We start from the raw sequence: 23971 nt of genomic DNA, 5'->3' as shown, positions 1-23971 counted from the left end.
AGGGTGCCCTAATTCACAGATCATACTAGAGAACCTATTCTGTGCCAAGTCTCACTCGCATTACACAGTGTCGACAATCACCCGCATCACATAAGTGTCACGTGGTTGAGCTGAAGGAAGTGGAAAGTTAAGAAAAAATAGAAAATCGTCAGCAATGACCGAAAAAAGTTTTAGATACCAAATTTATGTATCCCCCCTCAAGGAATTGACCTTTTTATTAATGAGCCTTGCCAAAATTCGCCAGATGGTAGAAAATGTAATTTTCTAATACAAGTTCTGAATATGGAGTGAGAATTGGTTGGAAGTGGTTCAGAGAGGAACACACAGGGATTTCAACCAAAGGTGAAATTTCTTTCGGTTACAGAGGATGAAAACGTACATAAGTTTGTAAGGAAAGCCCTGATTGTGTTTGAAACGGTGTAAACAAGCTAGATTCCAGAAAATAAAACATAACCGACTGTACAAACGCGTATTCCTATATGTTGCAAATATATGTTTTACACCGGTAGTAGCCCTGCATATTTAGAAAAACAACATGAACACAAGCCTGTTGTTGAGTGCAGTCGATGGGAGCCTGTTTGGAACTTCAGAAAATTGAATAACTGCAATGACAGGCAGCACCTGTGGCAAAACCTTAATGGAGAGGAAGGGGGGTGGGGGAGTTGAGGATGCTTGAGTGCCTCAGAGATCAACTTTCACAGAATTTTCTTAGGACCTTAAGAGGTCTTTTCTGAGATGCGCAGCTCATAAGCAGAGGGAGGGTCTACCCAGTAAAACATGGATAGTTTGGAATCTAAAGGTTATGTAATAGAAGGTGAAGTACATCTCATTATAGTGTCAGCAAACCTGCGGCTTACGGAGTGGGTGAAGATATAAAGGAAATCGTGAATAGTAGGTTTATCCGAGGTCGCAGTGCAATCAAAAGAGCGAACCCCGAGGTCAAGTTGGCAAAGCGTTTGGAATCCTTCTGTAGTTTGCCACAGGTTTTGTGTGAAGAACCCGTGAGACTGCAGCCAGGATGCAGCAGAGTGAAGTAAGGAAGCGCGAAGACACATGGTCCGTGAACCAGGAGCCCACAAGAGAGGGTCAGAAGAATAAACCCATCAATCATCGAGCTGGTGAGGAAGGCATGTCACACTACCTCTTTCAACACGCAGCTCCAGCTAAGGACAATCAAAACGTATATTTGATTTCTGAAATTAGCATCAGTCTTCGATACCAATATACAAAGCTTCAGTCTGAGGCGCAAGACACACCTCTCCTTCTTGATGAACTGATAACGGCTTGCCCCAAAGACTAAAGCTGCCCCAGAGGTGGGTGGACCTCAACGAAAGCAAGGACAGACCGACATCCAGGCTGCTGCACTGTCACAAACCTAACTATTGGTGCATATGGTCCTGCACACCCAACTAGTTAGGACCGGAGGCTACAGGTAACCGGATCACACGTGGACAGCAGCTCGATGGACACTTTGCACAGTACAAGGTTTCAATTCAGGAAGGGAGCAAAAACAACGATCAGCGACGAGTCAATGAGAGGGAGCAACAAAGACTCCGCGTTGAGGAGGAAAGTTTGAAGGTTTGCAGATGGTCCACAGCAGATAACGTATGAATGCACGACCACAGAGTTCCGAAAACTGGAAGCAGCGGATCAATATGACTGAACTGAAGTCTGTCAGGATCTGAACTTGGGAGTTTTCAACTAGAAGTCAGTAACTTCTGAGGCCCTGGTACACCACAAGCCGTGCAGAGCGTACAGGCTGGTGAAGGGAGATTCCACTGTACAGCCTTGATGGTCACGCAAGCCAGTTTGACGTTGATTCGAGCCTGTATAGAAAGCAAATTCTTAAAGATTGCGATAATGTGTCCCTATAACTTTCATGCTACGGCGAGTCTGCCCACACCGGAGGGCTGCACAGAGAGGAGCAAGAGTGGATTTGGGAAACCTGCAGAAGGACTCATCTGAAAGTCTGTACTTTATATGACCACAGTTTAGCAGCCATATTGGTAGACGCATCATTATTCTTTTTAGTAGATACGGATGCCAGCGAGCAAATTTAATGTGTTTTATGCGCATGTCCTTGGTCATATGGAAGCCTCATATGAAGCCTTTTTATTTTGATGGATTGGAGCTGTTGAGCAGAATCTAATTTTTTTTTTTTAGCTTTGATGGGTGAGACAGATCAAATTTACAGCCCTGCCTTGGTGTCCAAAGACCTAATCAGTTAATCATAGCCAAAAATCGAAATTTTGAGGAGTTGGTTGTATTAAGTTAATTCCAATTAACCTTGAAAAACAGCATGTGTAAAAGTGACACTTGGGTGAAAAACGAACTCAGTATTAAGTTTTTAACTATAAAACCCAGGACAACCAATTAAAAAAATCAAAAACTGGGCTACTCGGGTTAGAGTAGCTAAACGTAATAATAAAAGATGTTGAATTACAATGTCTTTTAAAAGAGCACAGACGAAGGGACTGGAATAACTTGTGAAATAAACAAAAATCAATTCACTAGATCTTCCTGCGAATGTATTAGCACTTGACGAGGCCGTTCACAAGCATTCAAACTCTACAATACCGGAGAGAGGGGCAACCCCATCTGCTGATACAGAACTCCTCTCAAACGAGATGACAAAGTCACAAGAAACTAATCGAAATTCAGTTTGCAAGTTCTACACGAAAAAGGCGAAGAAATGGATCAATAGGCAACATGAAGTGCTGAGGAGGGAAGGCACAACAGGGAGAAAAAATATAGGAAACAAGTATCAGAGAACCGGGAGGAGGGGGGGGGGGGGGTGAGAAGAAAGAGAGAGGAACCAGGGGAGGTAAAAAGCAAAACGTAACGAAGCGGCAGAGGATAAAAGAACTCTGACATTCATTCATCCCCCGCTATGGTGTCTCATCTGTGCCTCCAGGTGAAGAGGCCCACTCAGGCACAGAAGCCAGTATTGTTTTTGTCATGATCCTGGTGGCTAAAGAATGCCTGGTGTAATCTTGGGTCACTGACTAACTCCCCAAACTTCAGTTACAATGCACCCTGTCCCGACAGCTACTCGCTAGCAGATCTGCCAGACACCCCCATGTTAGAGTTCTCGATGGTAGGGTCTGCTGACCCTCCACTGCCCAAGTCCCTGCCGCTCTCCTGACATTATGTGACAACCCCCCTGCTAGAGTTCTCAATGGTAGGGTCTGCTGACCCTCCACTGCCCCAGTCCATCCCCCTCTCCACTGACATTATGTGACAACCCCCATGCTAGAGTTCTCGATGGTAGGGTCTGCTGACCCTCCACTGCCCAAGTCCCTGCCGCTCTCCTGACATTATGTGACAACCCCCCTGCTAGAGTTCTCAATGGTAGGGTCTGCTGACCCTCCACTGCCCCAGTCCATCCCCCTCTCCACTGACATTATGTGACAACCCCCATGCTAGAGTTCTCGATGGTACGGTCTGCTGAACCTCCACTGCCCCAGTCCCTCCCGCTCTCCACTGACATTATGTGACAAACCCCCTGCTAGAGTTCTCGATGGTAGCGTCTGCTGACTCTCCACTGCCCCAGTCCATCCCCCTCTCCACTAACATTACGTGACAACCCCCCTGCTAGAGTTCTCGATGGTAGCGTCTGCTGACCCTCCACTGCCCCAGTCCATCCCCCTCTCCAATGAAATTATGCAACAACCCCCCTGCTAGAGTTCTCGATGGTAGCGTCTGCTGACTCTCCACTGCCCCAGTCCATCCCCCTCTCCACTAACATTACGTGACAACCCCCCTGCTAGAGTTCTCAATGGTAGGGTCTGCTGACCCTCCACTGCCCCAGACCCTGCCGCTCTCCAGACATTATGTGACAACCCCCCTGCTAGAATTCTCGATGGTAGCGTCTGCTGACCCTCCACTGCCCCTGTCCCTCCCGCTCTCCACTGACATTATGTGACAACCCCCCTGCTAGAGTTCTCGATGGTAGGGTCTGCTGAACCCCCATGCTAGAGTTCTCGATGGTAGCGTCTGCTGAACCTCCACTGCCCCAGTCCCTGCCGCTCTCCGATGATACGTCCTCTGCATGTACTTACTTGAAGAGTTCCTCTTCATGGTCACCTGTTCCATGGAAGAGAGAGAAGAAAAAAAGACACCAAGCTTTAGAATTTGCAGGTGATATTTAGCCGTTTACTCAAGGTACAACTACCAGGCCAAACCAGCAGCGACTCGTACGCATGCCGTGCCCGCGACCTACCCCGGTGGAGGGTGGCAGGATGAGTGCGCCCACCGTGGCCCGCAGCTCCTCCACCGCGGCCTCCGTGTTGCAGTTCTCGTCCCGTGGTTGGAAAGGCTTGATCTGGATGTGGAAGCGGCGAGGGCCCTCGTTGTCGTCAAAATCGGAGTCGCTGGAGGAGCAGAAGTTGTTCTCCTGTTCCTGTGCACGGGTGTCAAGGAACTAACAACTTTACTGCAAGAAGGGTGCGAAACCACGGACGGGGGGGCCTTTCTGGGGACACAGCTCAAGGGGGCAAGAATGCTACAACCTGCCAAGCATATACCTTTAAAAAGTTACCAATATGGAAAGGTTTTTTACCTGGAACTTGTTATCTGGTACAGACTCACATACTTTGCAGGCTACTGCCACCTGGTGGCTACAAATGGAGTACTTTACAAAAGTTTCAAATCCACACTTGGGGCCAAATGAAGTGGCCAAATAGCGAGCGCTAACGCCGAAATTCACAGAATTTCAGCACTTGCAATCGCTATTTGGCTGCGAGCAATGTAGGTGAGTTTAAACCTACTAGCAAAATAAGCAATCGCAAAATTGCAATTCCTTATTTTGCTCTTGCATTTATGGAATCAAGAATTGCAATTCCTTAAATGCAATGTAAGCAGCACAAAAGAAAGTGCACTTTAGCCTTAAGGAATCGCTAATTAGCACCAACTTCAAGTTGGTGGTAATTAGCGATTTCCATTAAAAAAGCACCTTTTTGCTTTCTTTAAAGTGCCATGTGGCACACATCCATGCCCTTAGGGCATGTATGTGCGTCACATGTGCACACATGCACATTTCAGGGGTGCAACAGGGTGTCCTTTTGACACCCTGGCACCCTTGAAATAGCGCCCGCTATTTGTAGTTTCACTAATAGCGCATCGCAAATTGAGAATATCTTCCCATTCATTCCTATGGGCCTCCAAGCCCATAGGAATGAATGGGTAGGTATTCCTTATTAGCGATTCGTTATTAAGGATTCGCTAATATTTTAGCGATTCCTAACTACATTCAATTTTGCTATTCCTTAATAGCGAATCGGTAAAAGCCCCAAATTGCCTTATAAATAATACATTGCCATCTTCAGATTTCTATAAAGAACCCCTTCGGAGGCTAACAAGTTACCTACAGAAGCTCCAGTGGCTTGGTTTAAACACACTTTACTGTGCACTTTGTAGATGCAGTGGGACCGCTCAGGTTTCCAGTCAGTTCCTTGGTGCTGCCCTCCATGCACCCGGACAACAGGCGAAAAGGTAAGGTTCAGGAATATTTAGGAACACTCCTGAAATGACAATAACTCTACCCTGATCTTTCCATTGCACCCATTGCGGCTTCTGTTTTCTACACTAAGTCCCATTAGCAAGCTGGGCGCTGCAGCGACATGGTGTAGGCGGGGTCAGTGCACAGGCCCGGCCCCTATGTAGGCGGGGTCAGTGCACAGGCCCGGACCCTACTCTACACTGACAGAAGAGGCACTAGGGATCACTGCATTCTGTCAGGAGTCTGCAAACCCAAGGTCCTCAGTCATCGCCACAACGTGACCGGCCTCCAGGTGTCGCTGACGCACATGAGCATCTGTCGTGTCATACTTACGCCTGCCAACAGGGGTTTCTCCTGCACATGTGTCCATCTGCTCACAGATGTGGACTCTCGTGGATCACCAGGTGCATTGAAGTAGTAGCAAACTACGGTCGTGCTATAGAGTCACGAGGTGACACTGCTGCACCAGGCGCTCAACTGAGGCTGGAGTCCAAGTGCCATTGAGGCACCTGTTGTGTCTGCTCTCTCCGGGGCCTTGGCAATGTCATACCCCGACAGTCCTGCAGGTGTTGCTGTTGCATCAGTGTAGTCCGCAGAGCACTTAGTGCCATACTTACACAGGCCTCCAGGAGTCGCTAAAGTGCCAGTCTGTCTGTTGCCTCCAAGACGACAGTCAAAGGCGTACTGCTAGGTACGTAGGAGCTGCTGATGTGCCCAGTGCCCATACACTCCCCGGCTTCAGCGATGCCATACCCAGGTAAATGAATGACAATGGAACTCCGCACAAACTGGATCACACTTGGTCAAGTGGAAGCAACCGAAAGGATGAACAGTAGATTTCCACCTTTAAGGGGAGGAGGGAACTCAAACCCACCACAGGACGGCGCATTGTTGGTGAGGTCATCACTGCATTTACACTCTACCCTGCAACATCCTCAACTATCAGGGGCTATCAGACACTGCTGATTCCTGTATCAAACCAGGATGGGTACTTTTGGTGATAGGGGTTTGATTAGGTGGGGGGAGTAAGGAGAGGTTTTGCATCCTCTACCTTCCAAAACTGGCTGGTTCATAATCTGGGCCACTTCAAGAGTGATCGAAAGGTTGGAAAGGGCTCTTCCGCTGTACAGACACTTTTGATGGCAAACATTATAAACACCAGTCACCTTTGATTTGAACCAGAGGGTAAAATTAGACTCTGCCACAGTCATAGTCTACCTTCAACTCACTCTCAGAAGGAAATCATCAAAGCCAGACATTGATACAGAATAGGGGTGGGGGGGGTCATGGGAGGTCAGCGGAAATGATCAGACTTATCAACAAAAGCATGAGCTCCTGGCTAACCCTGCTCTTCTAGTGAGACACCCAGACACCAGACCTCAAACTGCGGTTTCCTGCCATCAAAACATGTTTTTAAAAAGGGCTCAGGAAGCACTCACGAGAAGCCACGTGTTGGAGTCCTCCCCTCAGCCAGCCAGGAAGCCAGCAGAGAAAGAGGAAATGCCAGGACTGCGCGGGCGCCACCGGTTGCATGTCAACACTTTGTGCAAAGGGCGAATGTCAACAGCAGGCCCGGTGCACACATTCTGCACTGTCCTCACCAACATCGAGGACATTATAAATAGCGTTCTCGATGCAAGCACCAGAGTCGGATTGGCAATGAGGGCGCTCAGGCAATGGACGATGGGCTGGTATCGGAGCTGCAGGCGTGGGATACTTTTTTGGCCAGCATGGTGGACGATTTGGGCTGTGTTTTTGCTGTTTAGATGTGGCCAGCTTCCCAGTGGGGGCTTGAGCAGCCTTTCTGGGGGTAGATGGGCCTCTATTACCTCCCTTTTACCAAGGGGGCGGAGGTATCATTCCCGGTCTCTCGCTGGGCTGCCCATCAATGTATGGAGAATGAGCAAGAACAGGCAGCTAGATTCATCAACGAAAAATGGGCTCGCAAAGGGCCAGATTCTCAGAATCTGGCCCTTTGCGAGCGCAATTTTTGCATTTGGGATTCATCATCCCAAATGCAAAAATCGCTATTTGCGAAATCGCATATTTGCGAGGAATTGCATTTAAGGAATCTATTTGAGATTCCTTAAATGCAATTCATTAACCAATTTTAAATTGCGAATTCGCAATTCTTGGCCGCTATTTACCACGAAGTCAGACTTCGTGGTAAATAGCGAAAACTCAGAAAAATGCACTTTAGTGCATTTTTCTGAGTGGTATGTTACACACACACATGTCCTTTGGACGTGTGTGGGCGCAACATCTGGTTACATTTCCATTTCAGGGGTGCTACAGGGTGGCCTTTGGACACCCCTGGCACCCTTGAAATCGCATCCTTATTTGCGATTAGCAATTTGCTAATCGCAAATAAGGAATAACTCCCCATTCATTCCTATGGGCCTTTAGGCCCATAGGAATGAATGGGGAGTTATTCCTTATTTGCGATTAGCAATTTGCTAATCGTAAATTAGGAAGATGTAGGAATCGCAATATTTTTTGCAATTCCTACATGAATCCCGTTTTGCAAGTCCTTAATAGCGATTCCTTATGAATCGCTATTAAAGACTCGCAAAACGGGTCTTTGATGAATCTAGCTGATGGTGCCTTAGCAGACGTGGCCTCACTTACAATCAGGTGTGGGTCACCAGTGTGAACTATTCTTTGTACAAAGAGTCCTGGCAATAGTTGCCATGAAGTTAAGAAAACATGTCTCTTTTAGAGACCCCCCTTCATAATACTTATGACACTGAAGCAGTTTTTTTGTGAAAAATCGCAATCCGCAAATGTGCCTGTAAGACACTTTTTTATAGGGTGCCTGGGCCTAGTTTTGATCCCAACCCAACCCTGACACGTTATGAAAAGAAACACCAGTGCACTTACAAAACAGTCTCTTTGATCCCTTCGCTATTTTAGCGTTTCATCAATAATCCATGTCCTTGATCAGGCAGTCATTTTCACAAAACCAGACGCTGTAGAAATTTCAAGCCTTTATTTTTTCCACTTTATGGTCCACAGCCGGCGCGCGTTTCGCCCCCTTCGGGCTTTCTCAAGGCTTTGTATAGTGTAAAAATATGTCTCAGTTCCAGTATCTATGTACAATTTTTGCGATGAAACCTTGTCCAACCAATCTAAAATATAAACTTAGTCTGAAACTTCATTATTGTTGTTGCAGGATCCTAGTATTTTCTCAAATCGTAGTGTCAGTTTTCCCACATACATTCTTGATGTGGAGCCATGCTACGTTCCACAATCTCAACACGAGTCGTGATCCATTATGTACGCCGTCCCTGCAACCCGGCGGCACGTACCCACATCTGTCCAGTGGATGGGGCCGTAAGACTCTAGGAGTGATGCCTAGAAAACCCTCTCCACCCTCTCTGAAAGCGGCACTCAACCCAGATGATGAAGTTAATGCAGATCACTGCACCAAAGTAGACCAACGTCCATGCCAGTGCACATGGGTGGGCAATGGGTCATCAGAGGCTCCAGAGTCACTGACAGAGGGAGCATGGATGTTTGAGCTCAAAGACCCTGTCAGATGAAGGTGCAAGGGATGACAGTGCCTCTTGGCTGTACGTATATATGTCAAAAATTGAACACCGCATGCCACAAGCTTCCACTGGAAGTGGTGGAAACACCAGAAGACTTCTAGACATCTAGAACTGCAGATAGGAAGTCTGCTTCTAGAAGGATGGAGCCAAACGGAAAAGGCACACAGACATCTTTAGTCTTGTGGAATCGCAGAACTCTCAGGAAAGATTTCTAGGAAGGGCACAAGGTGCGAGAGGGGACATAAACACCCAGAGTCTTGGAGAGCGCCATGGAGCAGCTGGATACATGGTGCTAAGAACTAAACCCACATGTAAAAGATATTCTGGTCTGAACGTGCTGCTGTGCTGTTTCCGTGTGCACGCCTTGGCAGAGTACCGTTGCTGCCTGCAGTTCCCTAGCACTCCCCTCTGTAGAGTACCAATGCTACCTTCAGTTCCCTAGCCCTCCCCTCTGTAGAGTACCAATGCTGCCTGCAGTATCCTCGCACTCACCTCTGTAGAGTACCAATGCTGCCTGCAGTTCCCTAGCACTCCCCTCTGTAGAGTACCAACATTGCCTAAAGTTTGTGCAAGCTCGCTGTGCAGAGTACCAATGCTGCCTGCGATTTCCTAGCGCTCACCTCTGTAGAGTACCAATGCTGCCTGCAGTATCCTCACTCTCACCTCTGTAGAGTACCAACATTGCCTGAAGTTTATGCAAGCTCGCTGTGCAGAGTACCAATGCTGCCTGCGATTTCCTAGCGCTCACCTCTGTAGAGTACCAATGCTGCCTGCAGTATCCTCGCTCTCACCTCTGTAGAGTACCATTGCTACCTTCAGTTTTCTCGTACATACCTCTGTAGAATACCAACGCTGCCTGCAGTTTCCTCACGCTCACTGTGCAGAGTACCATCGCTGCCTGCAGTTTCCTCACGCTCACTGTGCAGAGTACCATCGCTGCCTGCAGTTTCCTAGCACTCACCTCTGTGGAATACCACAGATCCCTGCAGTTTACTAGCGCTCACCTCTGTAGAGTACCATCGCGCTCTGCAGTTTCCTCACACTCACCTCTGTAGAGTTCCGTCGCTGCCTGCACTTTCCAACTCATCACCTCTGTAAAGTACCACCGTTGCCTGGAGTTTCTATACCTTCAACTCTGTAGGGTAAAATCTCTGCCTGCAGTTTCCTTGTGCTCTTCTCTGTAGAGTACCTTCACTGTCAGCCGTTTCCTGGTGCTCTCTTCTGTAGAATACCATCGCCGTCTGCAGTTTCCTAGAGCTAACTTCTGTAGAGTACCATCACTGCCTGTAGTTTCCTAGCACTCACCTCTGCAGAGTATCATCGCTGCCTGCAGCTTCCTAATGCTCACTGTGCAGAGTAACATCTCAGTCTGCAGTTTCCTAGAGCTAACTTCTGCAGAGTACCATCACTGTCTGCAGTTTCCATGTGCTCAACTCTGTAGATTAATATCACTGCCAACAGTTTCCTCCCCTCACCTCTGTAGAGTACCATCGCTTGCTGCACTTTCCTCCCACTCACCTCTATACAGTACCTTCACTTGCAGCACTTTCCTCCCGCTCACCTCTGTAGAGTACCATCGCTTGCTGCACTTTCCTCCCGCTCACCCCTATAGAGTACCATCGCTGCCTGCAGTGTCCTAGCGCTCACCTCTGTAGAGTCCCATCTATGTCTGCAGTGTCCTGGCGCTCACCTCTGGAGAGTCCCATCGCTGCCTGCAGTTTCCTAGCACTCACCTCTGTAGAGTACCATCTCTGTCTGCAGTGTCCTAGCGCTCACCTCTGTAGAGTCCCATCTATGTCTGCAGTGTCCTGGCGCTCACCTCTGGAGAGTCCCATCGCTGCCTGCAGTTCCCTAGCACTCACCTCTGTAGAGTACCATTGCTGCCTGCAGATACCTTGCGCTCACCTCTGTAGAGTACCATCTCTGTCTGCAGTTTCCTAGCGCTCACCTCTGGAGAGTCCCATCGCTGCCTGCAGTTTCCTAGCACTCACCTCTGTAGAGTACCATTGCTGCCTGCAGATACCTTGCGCTCACCTCTGTAGAGTACCATCTCTGTCTGCAGTTTCCTAGCGCTCACCTCTGTAGAGTCCCATCTCTGTCTGCAGTTTCCTAGCACTCACCTCTGTCGAGTACCATTGCTGCCTGCAGATACCTTGCGCTCACCTCTGTAGAGTACCATCTCTGTCTGCAGTTTCCTAGCGCTCACCTCTGTAGAGTCCCATCTCTATCTGCAGTGTCCTGACGCTCACCTCTGTAGAGTACCATCTCTGTCTGCAGTGTCCTGACGCTCACCTCTGGAGAGTCCCATCTCTGTCTGCAGTTTCCTAGCGCTCACCTCTGGAGAGTCCCATCGCTGCCTGCAGTTTCCTAGCACTCACCTCTGTAGAGTACCATTGCTGCCTGCAGATACCTTGCGCTCACCTCTGTAGAGTACCATCTCTGTCTGCAGTTTCCTAGCGCTCACCTCTGGAGAGTCCCATCGCTGCCTGCAGTTTCCTAGCACTCACCTCTGTAGAGTACCATTGCTGCCTGCAGATACCTTGCGCTCACCTCTGTAGAGTACCATCTCTGTCTGCAGTTTCCTAGCGCTCACCACTGTAGAGTCCCATCTCTGTCTGCAGTTTCCTAGCACTCACCTCTGTCGAGTACCATTGCTGCCTGCAGATACCTTGCGCTCACCTCTGTAGAGTACCATCTCTGTCTGCAGTTTCCTAGCGCTCACCTCTGTAGAGTCCCATCTCTATCTGCAGTGTCCTGACGCTCACCTCTGTAGAGTACATCTCTGTCTGCAGTGTCCTGACGCTCACCTCTGGAGAGTCCCATCTCTGTCTGCAGTTTCCTAGCGCTCACCTCTGCAGAGTACCATCTCTGTCTGCAGTTTCCTAGCGCTCACCTCTGTAGAGTACCATCACTGTCTGCAGTTTCCTAGCGCTCACCTCTGTAGAGTCCCATCACTGTCTGCAGTATCCTAGCGCTCACCTCTGTAGAGTACCATCACTGCCTGCAGTTTCCTAGCACTCACCTCTGTCGAGTACAATCACTGTCTGCAGTTTCCTAGCGCTCACCTCTGTAGAGTCCCATCTCTGTCTGCAGTTTCCTAGCGCTCACCTCTGTAGTGTACCATCTCTGTCTGCAGTTTCCTCCCGCTCACCTCTGTAGAGTACCATCACTTGCTGCACTTTCCTCCCGCTCACCTCTGTAGAGTACCATCACTTGCTGCACTTTCCTCCCGCTCACCTCTGTAGAGTACCATCACTTGCTGCACTTTCCTCCCGCTCACCTCTGTAGAGTATCATCACTGTCTGCAGTTTCCTAGCGCTCACATCTGCAGACTACTATCGCTGCTTGCAGTTCTGCAGCAGGGCTCAAGTCGCTCCCTCTAAAGAATTCCTACATGGCAGGCTGAAGCACCAGTTATCTTGGTTGCTGACGCCTTGAAATGTACATGCTCTGGTCATGCTACATTTTATTTAAACCTGCAAATAAAACAAATACCCAACCTGATATACACAACATTTCCCAGCCGCCACTGATGTGCATTGTTCCGCTGTGTAGCACTGGCAAAAACAGAAGAAACAAAAAGGCACAATGGCTTAGCCGTATCATTCTATAGGCACGTGCAAGTGTCACCATGTGCCTACAGAATGACACCACATTTTCTTTTTGTTATTTATTTACTGATCTAAGAAGGCAGACACCTCTTCTATCAGTAATATTTAATACAAAATACATTTTAAGGTGCTTTTCATGTTGCGGCGGAGGCTGTTGCAGATGGACAGGCAATGACGCAATAGAGATGAGTGAAAGTGGCTTCAAGGGCTTGGCAGCTGTTAAGCAATTCTAAATGAATGTATTGTATTGAAATACCCCTGATGAGGCGTCTAAGCGCTTTTTCAGCAAGTAGCACGCTACTCCGGAACCCATAAAGGATTAGTGGTGAATTACTATAGTGAAAAACAAAAGTAATTTGAGTGGCTGACATGTTATTCAGTTATTTGGAATGAGAAGGATAGCGTAGGCATAGAAGAGGGAAAAAGGCTTGCATTTATATAGCGCTTGCTACCCCTGATGAGGTGTTGAAGTGCTTTTTCGGCGAGTAGCATGCTACTCTGGAAACCATAAAGGATTAGTGGTGAATTGGTATAGTGAAATATCAAATTAATTTGAGTGGTGGACATGTTAGTCTGTTATTTGGATTGAAAAGGATAGTGGAGGGATGTTTTAGAGCTCATAGCAGTAGACGGAGGCTAGGAGCAAGTAAAAGGGAGGTGGAGGGGGAAGAGTCAGAGGGAGGGGTTTAGAAAGGCTTGTTTTGGGGGATCAGGATATAAAAGAGGTATGAGATGACGCAACGAGAGGTAGGGTAGGGAAGAGCCTAGAAAGGGTTATTTTGGGGATCATAGCAGTGGTATGGGGTTTGGGATGAAAGAGTGGAGGTAGGGGATATGTAGATAGAGGTATAGGGTGAGAAATATGGGCAGTGCATTGGAAAGAGTAGTAGAAAGAGGTTAGAGAAGAGTCAGAGTTGAGGCAGAGGCTATATTGAGAGCAATACAGGGTGAGAAATAGGGTAGAGAATTGGATATGCTGGATTAGAAGAAAAGTTTTAAATCAATAGATCCATAACTACATGGAAGGTATATAGATGCATAAAGGAAGGTAGTATATGTAGATTAACAATGCATTAAATAAACTCTGGCTTTCAAGTGTTGTTGTACATGGAGGGGGCCCCTCTGGACTCACTCAGGAGCTTTCAGGCCAGGGTACTGCACTGAGGAGGCCCCCTGGAACGGCAGGGACCTTTGTTATGCCACTGCTTCATATAATATAAGAATATATCACATCACCTTGAAGTTTCATTCCCATGAAAAAGTACTCTGCCTTTGGCCTCTTGCCTATATATGGTTATGGCACTCCTTGGTGACTTACAATATGGTTATATACTGTGGGCAGTACAGCATCTGACATCTATTTCTATATTTCTATGCAGTGGGCTCCCTCTGATTTGAACGGTTTCTTCAAACACGAACTGTTGTCACATGGTACGCATTATACTTGGTCCACTACCACAGTATTACATGTTGGTGACGCTCCAACACACTTCGTTGTGTGAATTTTTGAATCATTTTTGTGAAATTTTGATGGGCGATATTGTTCAGGCCACAAAAAAGTACAAAAAATAATAGCTTTGACTTGACATCAAGAAACCCTTCCGAGCCCACAGCTGCCTCGCCCACTAGCTCCCCTCCAAGGTCTTAGTGCCCCCCGCGCAGTTGGAAGTTACTGTCGTCACTTACGACACTCCTGCTTGTCCAAGTTGCCGCCACAGTCATTTATCGCCATTGCTGAGCCATGACCACCGGATGCATTTCCCGTTGTCGCAGTCAAAATCTTCCATGTCCCGAGACCTCTATTGGCAGTACTTTGCTGCCGGCCCAGAAACGAATCCTCCAACATTTGAGGGCATTCAAATATGTGGATGTTAACTATCCGGTGGCGTTAATTATCCGGTGGCCCGGCATTTCCAGAAAGTACACCAGGTTGACCAAAGCCTACTTAAGTACTGGGTGGCTGATTGTGTGCCCAGACAGATGAGAGGTGTTAACAGAGAAAGGAAGCCCAGGAGTCTTGAGCCAAGGTACATTTTAGAAATGGATTGTAAAGAACCGTTTAGCCTCAATATTGATAAAGCGATGCAAGTTAGCCTCTAATTCTGTTTTTTGACAAAGCTGCAATCTCTTTGACTGTCTATTCTATACACAATTTTAATGTTATTTTGACATATATGTTTTTCCAGAAATTCAGCCTTTGAGAAAAGCTAGGCAGAGTGATTGTCACTGAGTAAGGATGTATGGCACAATCTTTAAGACCTCCGTGCCCACTTGGGTATTATTTTTGTGACAGTAAATGACTTATCATTGTGAAAGGTATGTACACTGCAATTCACAGTTGAATAGAACCTACCGAATGTATGGAATTGTTTGGATTTAAGACTATGCCCATTTGTTTATCATCTTATCCGGGACAGGCCCACGGGGGCTTTATAGGTTTTGAACTTTGATCTTATGTTTATACATTATTATACACACTTTTATAGTACCATGAGCACTGTATATATTCTTGGAATGTAGGAGGTCTTGCATCTTATTTTATGTATTAATATGCAAGTAGTGTACCTGCCAGGGTGGGGCTGACATCTGACAAGCCCATTGGGCATTATTAGAGTGACATCAATGATTTAGCAGTACGAACTACACATGCATTACGATTTGAAGCTGTATAGAAGTTACCAAATGTATGGTATTGTTTTGATTTAGGTTATGTATATGTTTATTTCTTTATCATTTATTTATTTATTATAGAGTTTTGTATAGCGCGAACAAGACCCGTGGGTATCAGAGCGCTTAACATCGAGGTAGGTTACAAATTAACAGTCCAATATCAGATTCTAAAAACAAACAGATGTAAGGTAAAAGGCGCAGTGGCTATAAGGGGTGCCTAAATAGACCTTTTACAGACATATGTGCAGTTAGTAATAAAAGGTGAGAGAGGCCTAGTTCATAACTTGGTCCATATCAGTAGATAAAGTGGGCCTTGCGAGACCCCGATTGCATGAGGACAAGGGGTTGAGATTGCTTAGTACCTAGGACTCGTTGAGTTCTATTGCATAGGAATGGCTTAAACCATCTCCGCACATTACATCACAATTACATCGAGGTAGGTTACACATTGACAGTCATATATCCATTCTAACAACCACAGATATAAGGTAGAAGAGGTTGTGGCTATAACGGATGCCTAAATAAATAAGTATATATCAGATACATGTGCACATAGTAATAAAGGTGAGAGCGGCTTAGCTTATAGCACCGTCCATATCAGTAGCTAAGGTGAGGTAGAGGTTATATAGTTTGGCTCAGAGACCAGCAATTGGTTCATACATTCCTCCCGGGACAAGCCCACTGGGACTGGGTAGGATTCAGAGATCTTGGGGCAGATGTATCAAGATTCAATTTGGCGATTCCTAAATAGCGATTTTTAAGGAATCGCTATTTAGAAATCGCAAAATGGTATGTATGAAAAAAATCACTATTTTTTTGCAATTCCTTACACTTCCTTATTTGCGAATTCGGATTTTCCGAATTCGCAAATAAGGAATAATTTCCCATGCATTCCTATGGGCCAGGAGGCCCATAGGAATGATTTTGAACTAATTCTCAAATTGCGAATTCGCAATTTGCTAATCGCAATTTGAGAATTATTTCAAGGGTGCAGCGGTGTCTGAAAGACACCCTGCTGCACCCCTGAAATGTACATGTGTGTGCATATGGCGCACATACATGCCCCATGGGCGTGTGTGTGCGTCACATGCCACCTTAAAAAATGCAAAATTGGGCATTTGTTGAGGACTTCGCAAATTACCATCAACTACAAGTTGGTGGTAATTTGCGATTCCTTAACAAAAATTCTCAAAACAAAAATGCTTCATACATAGCATTTAAGGAATCGCAAAATTTGCGATTCATTAAATGCTATGGCAAATTAAGGAATCGCAAATCTTTGCGATTTCTTAATTTGCGATTTTATGATACATTCAAAAACATGCAAAACAACCATTTGCGAGTCGCAAAGGCCGAAATTCGCAGAATTTCGGCCTTTGCGACTCGCAAAACGGTTGATACATCTGCCCCCTTATGTTATACTATTTCATAGTACCACGAGCGCTGCACCTTGAGGGAGCTGCAGGACGATCTTATTTAATTCTGTATGTGTCACAATGATGACTGTTCACTTGCCAAGATGGCGCTTACGATTGACAATCCAGGCTGGTCTGTCTTCTATGTGCTTTTTTTCACTACTATTTTACTGCGTATTGAAGTCACTTTAAAAATGGCAGTCAATGTTAACAAGGCGCTGGCTGCCGAAACACGTTGATGTTTTTCCCTCCACTGAGGTTGAAATGAGACTTTTTGCACCTTCATTGCCTGTATATTTATTTGTTCAAAGTGCACCGCTGGGCCTCATTTGAACACAAACTTCTTTCACGAAGGTGTTAAAAATCACTGGTATCAACACCAAGATTGTTCAGAAGGCTTGTGATTTTAGTGAACAATTGCCACAAGCCAGCAACCCACTCTGAACAGTGTTCCAGCTCCAGTTCAGTTCACCACCTGCCACTTCTATGGGCAGATCAATATCTTGGCCACAGTCCGACAAAGACATATCGAAGGGCGTGGTCAAGGTTGTGACATTTACGAACAATTGCGGTTACAGAGGAACGCAAAAAATGGAAACGGGCATGTTATGTTAGTAATTCCCAGCATTTTGAAAACATGTCTAGAATTACATTAACAATCACCCCCACCTAATATCTGTTGAAGCTAGGTAGGTCGCAAACATTTGTCGCTCTAAAAATTGAGTCGTGGGCGTAAGAAGTTTGGGAAGCACTAGTCCAGAGGCTTTTCTAGGCAATTAGCATTGTCCATTTCTAGGGTTCTAAGCTGCTTTCTCAGTGCTAATCAATCAATCAAAGCATTTGTATAGCGCACTACTCTCCCGGAGGGTCTCAAGGCGCTAGGGGAGGGGGGGTCCGCTACTGCTCGAACAGCCAGGTCTTGAGCTGCTTCCTGAAGGCGAGGTGGTCCTGGGTCAGGCGGAGGTGGGTCGGGAGGGAGTTCCAAGTCTTGGCGGCGAGGTAGGAGAAGGACCTTCCCCCTGTGGTGGCTCTTCGGATGCGGGGGACGGCGGCGAGGGCGTGGCCAGTCGATCGAAGCTGGCGTTTGGGAGCGTAGAAGTTGAGGCGGCTGTTGAGGTATCCTGGGCCTTGGTTGTGCAGGGCTTTGTGTGCGTGGGTGAGGAGACGGAAGGTGATTCTCTTGTTGACCGGGAGCCAGTGCAGGTCTCTCAGGTGTCCGGAGATGTGGTTGCGACGGGGGATGTCCAGGATGAGTCGTGCTGAGGCGTTCTGGATCCGCTGGAGTCTCTTCTGGAGTTTGGCGGTGGTTCCGGCGTAGAGGGCGTTGCCGTAATCCAGTTGGCTGGTGACGAGGGCCTGGGTGACCGTCTTCCTGGTCTCGGTGGGGATCCACCGGAAGATCTTGCGTAACATGCGTAGGATGTTGAAGCACGACGAGGAGACGGCGTTGACTTGTCTGGTCATGGAGAGGGAGGAGTCCAGGATGAAGCCCAGGTTGCGTGCGTGGTCTGTTGGTTTGGGTGCGCTGCCTAGGGCGGGGGGCCACCAGGAGTCGTCCCAGGCGGAGGGTGAGGATCCCAGGATGAGGACTTCCGTCTTGTAAGACCATGCAGTAGAGTGATCATGATTGCATCATCTTCTGGTTTGCCTCCACTGCCAACATTTCATGTCTCGGGGAGTTGGCTGTTGCTGCGCTTAATTGCTGAAGCCTAACTGCCGCTGCAATAAGCTGACCTGCAGCCACTATTTTCGAAGCATCCCATGCAATCAGTCACCCCGACTCTGAGTGTGGTAACGTCCAATGCAGGGCAACAGATTGTCGAGTACTACAGGGTCCGTACGGTTTCATTTAGCCTCCACTTAATCTGTTGAGAGTGGGTAACAGAATATACAAAGGTCTACCGGCCAACGCCCTACAGCCATTTCTTACCCTTACATGAGAGCACAACTGAGCCCTGCCTATTCTGCATCTTGTGTGTATATATAAGATTTATATAGCGCATACTTACTACCACCAAAGAGTCCCAGCGCTGAAAGGTGTAGCTGTCAGAGCAGAAACACAAACAGCCTAAAAGAGTCAGAAAACAGCCTATCTGAATAATCAGGTTTAAGTTTTTGAGGTACACCGATTCTGTCTTTAATGACGGGGAAGGGAGTTCCACAGCCTGGGTGGAAGAAAGTTAAAAGAACTACTCACCGCCGTAACATAAGCCAGCAGACCTGGAAGACAACTGGTACCTGCATTAGTAAAAGCCCTTTTAGCAACAGCACAGAGCTTTGAAAGAGAGATGTTGCTTCAGAGGGAGCCAGTGCAGTTTACAAAGTGCAGCGCCCATAGAAGCCTCGTCTCAGAAGGGTCATCAGAAACCGAGCTGTGGAGCTCTGCACACGCTGAAGTCTGATCAGGCGAGATTGAGAAACTCCCACATATAAAATATTACAGCAGTCAAGTCTGGAAATAACCAGTGCCTGGCCTACTGTTTTTCTGGCCAATTCAAGCAGGAATGACATCCTTGAGTGATTTTAGCATCCCATAAACATTTGCCCACCAAGTCCGTGACCTGACTGTCAAACTTTAGATTTCATCAGACCAAATGCCTAGATTTTTAACCCTAGCCTTTGGCGAGGGAAGGGGTCAAAGCGAATCTGGCCACCAGGCAGGGGACTAGATTGCAGACTGCTTGCCCATGCTAAGGACCTACGTCTTACCTACATTTCTTTTTTTATTTATTTTTTTGTGGGTTTGTAACGCGCTAGGATCACCTCCCAAAGGAGTATCTCCGTGCCTTTGGCATCCTTCCTGCACATAGACAGTGAGTACATGTCCTATCTAATAGTTTTGAAATAAAAAGATTTTTAATTGTTTCCTAAACGGAAGATATTCCTTACAGAGTCTTAAGGAAACTGGGAGGCTGTTCCACAACGTTGGACCCGCAATTGAGAGGGCTCTACCACCCTGTCTAGTCTTTTTTGCTCTCGGGACCTGCAGCAGAGCTTGTTCACTGGATCTTAAGGATCGCAAAGGTTTATAGGGGAGAAATTTATTAAACAAATACCCAGGGCTTTTCTTGTGAAGACACTTGTGTATTATGCAACAAGTCTTGTACTTCACCCTCTGCTTGACCGGAAGCCAATGCAGGGTGTTCAAGAGGGGTTTGGAGGGGGTGCGAGGGGGCTGGTTTAGAACAAGGCGGGCCGCAGTATTTTGGACCACCTGCAATCTGGCAATTACTCCCTCATTAGCTGATAGAAGCAGCCCATTACAGTAGTCTAAACGACTCAACACCAAGGCCTGCACTAGCGTCCTCCTGGTAGAATCAGGGAGCAAGGGAAACACTTTCCTTAACATTCCGATGACATGGAAACAGGAGCCCACCACTTGATTGCTATGTTGCTTCAAGGACAACTCCTGGTCCAACCTCACACCGAGATTAACTTTCAGGCAGTTGAGACCCAGCCACTGGGCAACCTCCGACAAACTGGTCCTCAGTGAAACAGCCACCTGAGGGTGGAGGACCAACGGAAATGCAAGGGAGGGGCGGGAGAAGGGAAAGCAAGAAGGGAGCATGGGTATTTGAGTGGGGGTGTGCAGCAAACAAGAGAATAAGAAAACGTGAACTCTCATACATTGCTAAACAAAAAAGGAGCAAGCATTGCCAAAACCAATAGGTATCATCTTTGGGACCTATTGAATTTGCAATGCTTTTTGTGATTCTGTACAAAGAAAAATGTTTTTTTACCTATGCTGAGCAGCATCAGCCAATAAAATGAAAAGTGCAATGACCCAAGTTCTGCATTCATTATGAGGTTTGTGTCTGGGTCGCCAGGCATGCGCACGCCAAAAGAATGGCACGGGCGCCGTTCTTGTTTTATTACCGATTGATCTAAGATCCTAATTAGATTGGAAACAATTTTTCAAAACTTTCAAGTGGTAAGACACTTGTTGTAGCATAGCACCCGGCAGCTAATGGGAATTGCAACTGCAGTGCCTTCAAAAATAAAATTTTATATATTTTTTTATATTTGCACGCAATTGTTGGGGGAACAAAATAGAAGTGTGGAGTGGAAGGGAGATAATTCTGGATGGCACAGAAGGCTGGCAGGTTGATGGCACACGAGAGACAGAGCACAACAAGGACAGACGAGACGTACTTGGACGCAGCTGCCAATACACACAGTTAAGGATATCATTCCGGTTAATGTCGGGTCGCACGGTGAAGCCTTCATCGTCAACTTCCACATCAGGGCAGTTCTACAAGAAACAAGGGACAAAGTCTAAGCGGTTGTCGAGGGTCCAAGGTAAGATGCAGGCCGAACCACCAACACCCACACCATCTGTGACGTTTCACACAATTTGTCACTTTCTGCATAGAAGAAACTCACTGGAGGCTGCCTGAGGCTTATCCAACTACCACATTGGCCCTACCCTTACACTGGGAAAGCTCTACCTTTCTGCATTCACACATGCCTCTAACATTTCTCACCCTAATGTCAAAGATGTACGTAGAGTTGGAAATCTTCTAAAGTGCTTGCAAAACGGCGCAGAAGGGTAAACCCTGCCTAATGGTGGCTACACATTTCTAAACTGTGAACAAGTTATAAAACTGAAAAGCCACAACTTGTTAGAGTGAAAGAGCTGTTTCCTGATGTACTTTGCATTTGCCAAAGCTTTTAGATTTTGCTAAAATTATATATACTCGATACTTATATGGGCTTGCAGCCAGCCTTCTTCATCTATTGGCCTCTCACTCTGTGATTTAAGTTTTTCTTCTGTCCTCTACTACAAAGCATGGGGCAGTGCATCAGCTCACGTCAGTCACTGACTAACAAGAAGCTGATACAAACAAAGGTGTTCCCTTCAGTGCCAGGAAATACTATGGAAATGAGTACTTTTGGGACCCAAAAAAAGTTTGCTCGTAGCCAATTTTTCTTATTTCTTTTTTTAATTGATGAAAGCCCCATAGTGTCCCACAATTAGGTTTTGGCAAAACAATTATTAAAGTCTTAAGTCTGGCAGCCAGCACCAGGCCTTTTGGCATTGCCAATGCTTATTATTTACTTCAAAGTACTGTTTTCGGTTTTTGTCACCAACCTTGCCAGAGTTTCTACGCATATGCAATTACAGGCAAGAACAAGTTACCCACCTTAGGTAACGCTGTTTCTTGTGGATAGTCTAACCACAGAATTCTCGCCTTGAGAATATTCCCGGGCTCCAGGCTGGATTCGGAAGATTCTACAGCATACCCCATGAACGCAGAGAGGTAGTGTGGTGTGACTCCGCCTCAACTGCACTCTGCCCCAGAATTCGGAAGATTCTACTGCATACCCCATGAACGCGGAGAGGAAGCGTGGTGTGACTCCGCCTCAACTGCACCCTGCCCCAGAATTCGGAAGATTCTACGGCATACCCCATGAACGCAGAGAGGTAGTGTGGTGTGACTCCGCCTCAACTGCACTCTGCCCCAGAATTCGGAAGATTCTACTGCATACCCCATGAACGCGGAGAGGAAGCGTGGTGTGACTCCGCCTCAACTGCACCCTGCCCCAGAATTCGGAAGATTCTACGGCATACCCCATGAACGCAGAGGGGTAGCGTGGTGTGACTCTGCCTCAACTGCACTCTGCCCCAGAATTCAGAAGATTCTACAGCATACCCCATGAACGTGCAGAGGTCGCGTGGTGTGACTCCGCCTCAACTGCACTCTGCACCAGAATTCAGAAGATTCTACAGCATACCCCATGAACGCAGAGAGGTCGCGTGGTGTGACTCCGCCTCAACTGCACCCTGCCCCAGAATTCAGAAGATTCTACAGCATACCCCATGAACGCGGAGAGGTCGCGTGGTGTGACTCCGCCTCAACTGCACCCTGCCCCAGAATTCGGAAGATTCTACAGCATACCCCATGAACGCAGAGAGGTCGCGTGGTGTGACTCTGCCTCAACTGCACCTTGCCCCAGAATTCGGAAGATTCTACTGCATACCCCATGATCGCGGAGAGGTCGCGTGGTGTGACTCCGCCTCAACTGCACTCTGCCCCAGAATTCGGAAGATTCTACAGCATACCCCATGAACGCAGAGAGGTCGCGTGGTGTGACTCCGCCTCACCTGCACCCTGCCCCAGAATTCGGAAGATTCTACTGCATACCCCATGAACGCAGAGAGGTCGCGTGGTGTGACTCCGCCTCCACTGCACCCTGCCCCAGAATTCGGAAGATTCTACAGCATACCCCATGAACGCGGAGAGGTAGCGTGGTGTGACTCCGCCTCAACTGCACTCTGCCCCAGAATTCGGAAGATTCTACAGCATACCCCATGAACGCAGAGAGGTCGCGTTGTGTGACTCCGCCTCAACTGCACTCTGCCCCAGAATTCGGAAGATTCTACTGCATACCCCATGAACGCAGAGAGGTAGCGTGGTGTGACTCCGCCTCAACTGCACTCTGCCCCAGCATTCGGAACATTCTACAGCATACCCCATGAACGCGGAGAGGTAGTGTGGTGTGACTCCGCCTCAACTGCACTCTGCCCCAGAATTCGGAAGATTCTACAGCATACCCCATGAACGCAGAGAGGTCGCGTGGTGTGACTCCGCCTCAACTGCACTCTGCCCCAGAATTCAGAAGATTCTACAGCATACCCCATGAACGCGGAGAGGTCGCGTGGTGTGACTCCGCCTCAACTGCACCCTGCCCCAGAATTCGGAAGATTCTACAGCATACCCCATGAACGCAGAGATGTCGCGTGGTGTGACTCTGCCTCAACTGCACCTTGCCCCAGAATTCGGAAGATTCTACTGCATACCCCATGATCGCGGAGAGGTCGCGTGGTGTGACTCCGCCTCAACTGCACTCTGCCCCAGAATTCGGAAGATTCTACAGCATACCCCATGAACGCAGAGAGGTCGCGTGGTGTGACTCCGCCTCAACTGCACCCTGCCCCAGAATTCGGAAGATTCTACTGCATACCCCATGAACGCAGAGAGGTCGCGTGGTGTGACTCCGCCTCCACTGCACCCTGCCCCAGAATTCGGAAGATTCTACAGCATACCCCATGAACGCGGAGGGGTAGCGTGGTGTGACTCTGCCTCAACTGCACTCTGCCCCAGAATTCGGAAGATTCTACAGCATACCCCATGAACGCAGAGAGGTCGCGTTGTGTGACTCCGCCTCAACTGCACTCTGCCCCAGAATTCGGAAGATTCTACTGCATACCCCATGAACGCA

At 47.6% G+C, this 23971-nt stretch overlaps 1 protein-coding gene across 2 annotated transcripts in view; it reads right to left on the bottom strand.

Annotated features, from left to right (window-relative positions):
- Positions 1–23971, bottom strand: part of FCHO1 (FCH and mu domain containing endocytic adaptor 1) — a 160958-nt gene that overhangs the window by 37142 nt on the left and 99845 nt on the right. For both annotated transcript variants that reach the window (XM_078671088.1, XM_078671089.1), the window contains exons 14-16: positions 20936–20999; positions 4223–4404; positions 4062–4086 (exon numbers count right to left, since the gene is read on the bottom strand). In XM_078671088.1, the coding sequence (XP_078527214.1) occupies positions 4062–4086; positions 4223–4404; positions 20936–20999 (271 nt within the window). The remainder of the gene's footprint in view (positions 1–4061; positions 4087–4222; positions 4405–20935; positions 21000–23971) is intronic.

Source organism: Lissotriton helveticus, chromosome 12 (assembly GCF_964261635.1).
Source record: "Lissotriton helveticus chromosome 12, aLisHel1.1, whole genome shotgun sequence".
Lineage (NCBI taxonomy): Eukaryota > Metazoa > Chordata > Amphibia > Caudata > Salamandridae > Lissotriton > Lissotriton helveticus.
The sequence above is the reverse complement of the archived record's forward strand: the minus strand, read 5'-3'. Positions and strand labels throughout refer to the sequence as shown.